Source organism: Taudactylus pleione, unplaced genomic scaffold (genome assembly GCF_031769625.1).
Source record: "Taudactylus pleione unplaced genomic scaffold, aTauple2 ptg000531l, whole genome shotgun sequence".
In the NCBI taxonomy this organism is placed as follows: domain Eukaryota; kingdom Metazoa; phylum Chordata; class Amphibia; order Anura; family Myobatrachidae; genus Taudactylus; species Taudactylus pleione.
In genome coordinates, this window is record NW_028284933.1 from 961,440 (window position 1) to 968,257 (window position 6,818).

The 6,818-nt window shown below is 40.4% G+C and overlaps 1 protein-coding gene across 1 annotated transcript; it reads left to right on the forward strand.

Annotated features, from left to right (window-relative positions):
* The first annotated feature begins 1,517 nt into the window (after nt 1-1,517).
* On the forward strand, nt 1,518-6,578 carry LOC148501163 (nicotinamide N-methyltransferase-like). The gene is made up of 4 exons (XM_088450853.1): nt 1,518-1,665; nt 2,690-2,694; nt 4,209-4,414; nt 6,158-6,578. Exons 1-4 carry the CDS (start codon nt 1,518-1,520, stop codon nt 6,576-6,578), a joined length of 780 nt encoding a protein of 259 aa, XP_088306979.1.
* Nucleotides 6,579-6,818: the final 240 nt, after the last annotated feature.

Genomic DNA, 6,818 nt, shown 5'->3' on the forward strand with positions numbered 1-6,818 from the left:
TGTGTCAATGACACAGATGCAAGTAGCACGGATCTCCTGGTCCGTGCGTGCATCTGTGTCATTGAAATACACAGCAGCACAGACGGGTCTCACTGACCCATCTGTGCTCTGTGTCACTGTCAATCACACAGATGCATGTAGCACGGATCTCACGAGTCCGTGCTACATGCAAATGAGCACCATAATGCTGATTGGCTGAGAGCCGTGACAGACGGCTCTGTCAGCCAATCAGCACTTTGCCCATTAAAGGCAAAGGCATTTTTTTTTAAATGGCCGCTCGAGGCAAAACCTCGAGATCCGACAGCAGATCTCGAGGTTTTGCCTCGGGAGAGGGATCCGGGGCAGACAGGGAGATCCGAGCTTGGGCTCGGATCGCCCCGGATCCCCGAAGTTCGGGTGGGTTCGGTTCTCAGGGAACCGAACCCGCTCATCCCTAATATATATATATATAAAAAAACATAACAAGGGGAGAATGGTAGAGGATTTATGAGAAGGATAGTGTGAGGGGGTATATGTGAAGAGAGGTGTTCAAGGAGGGAAGTGTCACAATTTAAGTCATCTTTATCTACTACCGGTTAAAAAAGAGCAAAAATGTTCCCCACATGCCATCATGCACTTATATTTTCATCACTATATAATGGGAAGTGTATGGATTGGCAGGCCATTAAGGCTGTGCTTGTGAGAGGAGTTTGACAGAGTGCAAGGTACAGTAGTTATATGAATCAATCCCTAACTATGCGCTAACATGCTCAAAAAGAGACTTAACTCTTGCAGGATGAGATTATTCAATTAACATTTAGGTAACTAGAACATTCCCTCTATAGAGGGTTTTGTCAGAGCATTCCCTTCCGGTTGGCTAACTTGCATGTATCAATCGATGGAGAGAGAAAATATGTTACCCAAAGCAACCAATCAGTTTCTGACTGTCATTTCTTAGACTGTGCTGGAAAAATGACAGTTAGAAGCTGATTGGTTGGTTTGGACAACTACTCTATTTTGTACATCTTCCCCTGGTAATTTTCTTTCTCTTTTTATCTCTTGCTGTTATTTCCATGATGGCTTCCCTGTCATTTTCTGCACCATGTGAGAGCCCGGAGCATTCTGCCTCATCCACATAGTATTTAATAATCTATAATCACTAATTGTGAATAGTCTTTTCAGCTCTTTATTTTTTAAAAATGATCAAATTTGTCATCATGGTCTGACCAATTTTAAAAGCCCTTTTCTGACTGTATCTGTGAAAGTTGTAAATACCTCCATAGATTTACTGTAGTTCCACCCACTACTGGCTCCAAGGTGTGAATCTTCAAACATTTATTAAATAATACTGTATGTGGTGGAATAATCACATGTATAGTTAAAATACATATTTATCTATAAGCATGTGCTATCCAATAAATCATTAAATAACACAGTTGTAGTTTTGTGTTCTAATTATCCTGTTAATGTACTATAAAAGATGCTTGTGTGTTGTTTTCCCTATTAGAAGAATAGCTCCCTTTTGAAACACTTACACAATGGATTCTGGTCGTCTGAAGTTTTATCTTTCTACTGAGTTTGATTCAAGACTGTTTCTTGAAACATATTATACATCTACAGTGGATAAAGGTTTTTTAGAAATGTTAACTGAAGAGCCAATCAGAAAACTTCACCAGGTATTCTCAGGTATCTATCTATCTATCTATCTATCTATCTCATATCTATTTATCTATCTATCTATCTATTTATGTAATGAAATATGGAGAGGAATTTGTTGAAGAGTCAACATTTGCCAATTCACCCTTCCACCTAATGACTGGCAGAAATTCCCTAATAGGACGATGGCACACAATGACCACATGCCAGAAGCCACTAGTCGAATGAAGGCGTCCCAGTAGGACAGTTTATAGTAAATATGACTATGAAATAGACAATGGAGTGATGTAATTGTCCCTGTCATTGGAATAGTTTCTATCTATCATTCTTTTATAGACAGATACAATATCTTATTTTTCCCCTATACATGTGATTTATATGTAGTGGACTGATCAGATTTATATATGTGTGTGATGGTTTATAGATTGCATTTACTTTTGCATAGTCCTGTAGTTTTATCATGAGTTTGGATAGGCAAAATTTATGGGTGGCATGAGGTGATCAAACTGGAATAGTAAAGTCAACCAAAATAACAAAGAAATAAGTGCTCCAATTCAATGGTGCTGCAGTAGCCGCTTGGGTGGTCACTTACACCCTATAAACATCAAGGTAAGAATACAGTACTTGCAGTTCCCTGCAATATAATATAGATTGGCAGATATAAAGCTCAATGAACAGACAGTTGGCTAGTATCAATTTTGAGGTCTGACATGATGACAATGAGATCTGATGCAATTAGTGTTATGATGACCTGTAACATGTTTCCAACAAAGTTCTTAGAACCCACATACAGTAAGTAAGTTGACAAATGTTTTGGAGGTGATAATTTCACTTACATTCACTTTGCGAATTTAGGAATGATCATGAGAATGTATCAACATTGTCAAATAGGGGTAGAGCTTACGAGACAGTTCTGTTCCCGCAAATCATCATTGCACAATTCTCACTGTATTTTTCGCAAGGAGCTGGGGGCAGGCTTCTGGCTTTGTTCTGCCTGTCAGAGCGGAACAGGAGCTGGAGAACCGGGAAGAACCCTGCTTAACGCCATCTCCAGATGGCGTTGTTATGGCAGAGCTCCGACCCAGTATTTTTTTTTACAATTACCTCTTAGTTAGTGAAGCTAATGAGCAAAATTAATATGTGTGTGAGTGAGGAATGTTTACTGGAGGCATCACTTGATTAGATGATTGAGTGGGTGATATTGTAGCACAGTGGATAGCATTGCAGCCTCACAGAACTGAGGTTTATATGTATTCTCTGTATTTGTGTGGGTTTTTCTTGTGTGTTCCGGTTTCTTCAAACACTCCAAAAACATACTGGTAAGTTAATGAGCTTCTGACAAATTAACCCCAGTACATGTGTCCATTAATACAATAAATATGTTTTCATAAATAAAAAGTTAATAAATTTCACTAACATGACCCGTATTCACTTAGCTTCTGCTTCTAATGCAAACTTCCCATTAGCAACTTCTTGAATTGTCCCGGTGGATCCTCATCTCCAGTCTCTGTGGAGCTCCTAAAGTGATGAGCTGTAACAGTAATTACAGTAAAAGGCATAGAGACATGATTCCAGTTAGAAGTGGCTCATTCTGAGAGTTATGTTTACTAAAGGTCGATTTTACTTGATTTAAAATCATTAAAAATGGATCAACATCAATATTGTGCTTCTGGGGCTAAATCACACAATTACTAATAGTTAAAAATAAACATGTAAAAAATGTTAAAAACTATGTGATTTACAGTAGCCCCAGAAACACAACATCTATGTTGATCGATTTTGAGTCTGATGCAAAGTGGCAGTGTTTGTGTGATGCTGTGGAAAACATGATTTATTACATCATGCTAATGTGATATTCCGTGCAGAGCCGCTGAGACGTTAGGCAGTCCCGGTACTAGATAGGGGGCGTGGTCAAATGTGGAGGTATGGCTGTGACACACTCGGCATGCAATTTCCTATGAAACACCAAATTGGGACACTGTTCCACCTCTGAAATGCATCTGGGTCCCCTACAGGGTCCACTAAACAGGCCTAGGCCTGGACAATCTGTACCTGCCCCACCCCCTCCTTGGCACCCCTGATTCCATGGAGCTAATATTATGATCTGTGCTTCTTCAAGCAGGAATCTCTGGACATTGTTTTTTGGTCTAAAGGCTCAACTGTCGTCAACATTCGTATCAGCACTTACACCAGCCGCATGCTTGTTGCAAGAGAACCGTCTGAAACAGGCACCCCTACACCGTACTCACAACTCAGAATAGCGCAGAACTCAAGTTACATGGCCATGACACTCCCACAAGACAGAAAAGTTCTATGTGTCTCCGCCCCCAAAATGCCCACTTCACACAAAGACATATCAGGACAAGATCCGTCCAATTCTGTTTCGGACAAATAAGCAATAACTGTTTAAATTCACATCTGTAAGCTAAAGCTCGCTATGTGTTTCCATGAAAAGAGAATAGTCCGGGCTTAGTTTCAGACCCAGAGCCTCTAATAAAACCCACCTGCCATAATGCATAACCTGCACAAAATGGAATTTGTTGTATAACACTGTTTTATACTTTTCTGCAGAGAATATTGGTGGAGAGACCCTGATAGATGTAAGTATCGGTCACACCTTACTTCACCTCTTTCCAGTCTACCAGCACTTTAAAGAAATTATAATTCTAGAAAGTAATGACCAGTGTATCGAGGAACTGAGAAAATGGATGAGTAAAGATCCGGGTGCCCACGATTGGTCTTATGCCTCAAAATTTGTGGTGGAGCTCGGAGATAAGAGGTTTGTACTATTATTAGTATCATAATATTGTACTAATAGCAAAACATCCATTAAACTCAGATGGTTGTATAGAAAGTAACACTGCATTTCCCAAATTCTTTGAAACGTCTGTTCTGTGTTAGACCTGACCAATATGTCTTTCCTGACAAACAATAGGGGATGGTTTATATGCCAATGTGCGAATCGTCTTTTCATCACACAGAGGGTCAGATTCAGAGACTTTTTTCTTTGTATGCTGGGACTGTGCGCAATCGTGCAAACACCGCCCACTGATCCTCTGCTGCATCCTAAAATTCAGCATTGGATCAACTGCTTGAGTATCGGACATCAGAACAGTGACGGTTGTAACGGTGGGGCTGTAGTGCGGTCCAAAACCAGCAGAGGGAACAGGATAACTCAAGCCCCCCACCATTCTTCCCATGGCTGTTATACACACCTCTAATCCCTGCCGGTGATGTCACCGTTCCCGCAGACTCCCGGGAGTATGAAGAAGTGTTTAGGCACAGTTAGGGGCTTGAGTTATCCTGCTATCCTCTGCTAGATTTGGAATGCGCTGCAGCCCATCCATTACAACTGCCGCTGCATCTGAGTAACGCTTAGGTTACTCAGGATATCCGGCAAAGTCATGCTGCTGAAGCCAGTGATGCTGCATCCAAGGACACAGCCACTGGCTTCAGCATGCCCAGAAAACAGGACTGGCACACCCCCATTTTCTGGAACACTCCCCATCACAGCCCCCCAAATGCCAACAGGTGTTGACCTATTGGCTGTCAACCTTCTAACTATCGATCTCCTATAACAACCCAATTTGAGGACATGTCTATGTTGTCTCAGATATAAAAGGAATATGGGCTTACTATATTACCACATAAGCTTCAATTTAGGGATAACTAACGCCCCAGTGTGTAGTCTTAGCACTTTTTCCCACTACTAAATCACCTGAGATATTGTTATCACGTATACTACTGTACTTCCAATAGGAACCCTTTATAACCAGACAGGTGTACTTCACAAGGAAAAATTCTGTTTTATGTAAATGTTGTAGTTCATTAAGTGTTTGGTCCAAAAACTTTATAAGGCTAAATTCTTTGAGAAAGTTTTTACGTCTTCCATCGGATTCTAAAATCCCACAAATGAGGGAAAACCATGTTGCTACTATAATGTCAACATTACTGTATCAACATTCACAATGTCAAAATTGACATCGGATTGATTCTAAAATCCCACAAAGGGCATTTGCATGGAGACACTGCTAATACTCAGAATTTGGGCATGCACTCCAGAATATGCTAGGCAAATAAATATTATATTTATTTATTTATTACCAGTTATGTATATAGCGCACACATACACATACACACACGAGAACATTTGTCCACTCACTTTAGCCCCTGCCCCAGTGAAGTTTACACTCTACATTCTCTACCTCATGTGCGCGCACACACATACAGTACACACTAGGGTCAATTTGTTGGGAGCCAAAGAACCTACCAGTATATTTTTGGAGTGTGGGAGGAAACCAGAGTACCCGGAGGAAACCCACGCAAGCACAGGGAGAACATACAAACTCCACACAGTTAGGGCCGTAGTGGGAATCGAACCCATGACCTCAGTGCTGTGAGGCAGTAATGCTAACCATTACACCGTCTGTAATGTTATGTCTGCATGTGATGAGGCTAGTAAAGGAACCTTAATGTCTATAATTCTGAAACGTGTTGGAGATGTGTTTGTTTTTATTTTCAGTGAAAGCTTTCAGGATATAGAAGATATGACAAGAATGAAAGTGAAATGTATTGAGATGTGTGATTTTGCCAAGGAAAACCCTACATCTCCTATAGAGCTACCAAAGGCTGACTGTGTCCTCTCTGCGCGGATTCTGGATGTTATTAGCGAAGATCACAACGCGTTTCGCAGAAACCTGAAAAATATGTCATCACTACTTAAAGTTGGGGGGCACTTAATATTGCTAGCAGACATTAACACTTCTTTTTTTGTGATGGGAAATGATGAGTTCTTTGCCTTGAGTTATGATGAAGGCTTTTTAAGAAAAGCTCTAGATGATGAAGGATATTTGATTAAATGTTATGAAGATATAGAATTGGAAACACCCACTGGTTTCTCTGACATTAAAAAAACTGTGTTTATTGTTGCCCAGAAACAGTGAGGCACAATCATTGTCCCTCATTACTTCTAGGCTGGGAGGTTTACACCGTTCAGGAATGAGTCTTTTTGTTATTTAAAATGAATAAATTTTGCTGGGGATGACTTTATTTTATATTCCAGTGTATATTTAAGTTGATTTTCACTGGAGAGTTATAGCTTTTCTTGGTATTATAGTGACATTAGGGGCTCATTTATCAATGGGAGCTGATTGGCTGGAGCACCATTTATCATACACAACAGG

Bases quoted from the DNA above. Each gene is read 5' to 3' on its own strand.
- LOC148501163 (XM_088450853.1), top strand. From the start codon at position 1,518: ATGGATTCTGGTCGTCTGAAGTTTTATCTTTCTACTGAGTTTGATTCA. The intron at 4,415-6,157 runs GTTTGTACTATT...TTTTATTTTCAG, and splicing joins GTGGAGCTCGGAGATAAGAG to TGAAAGCTTTCAGGATATAG.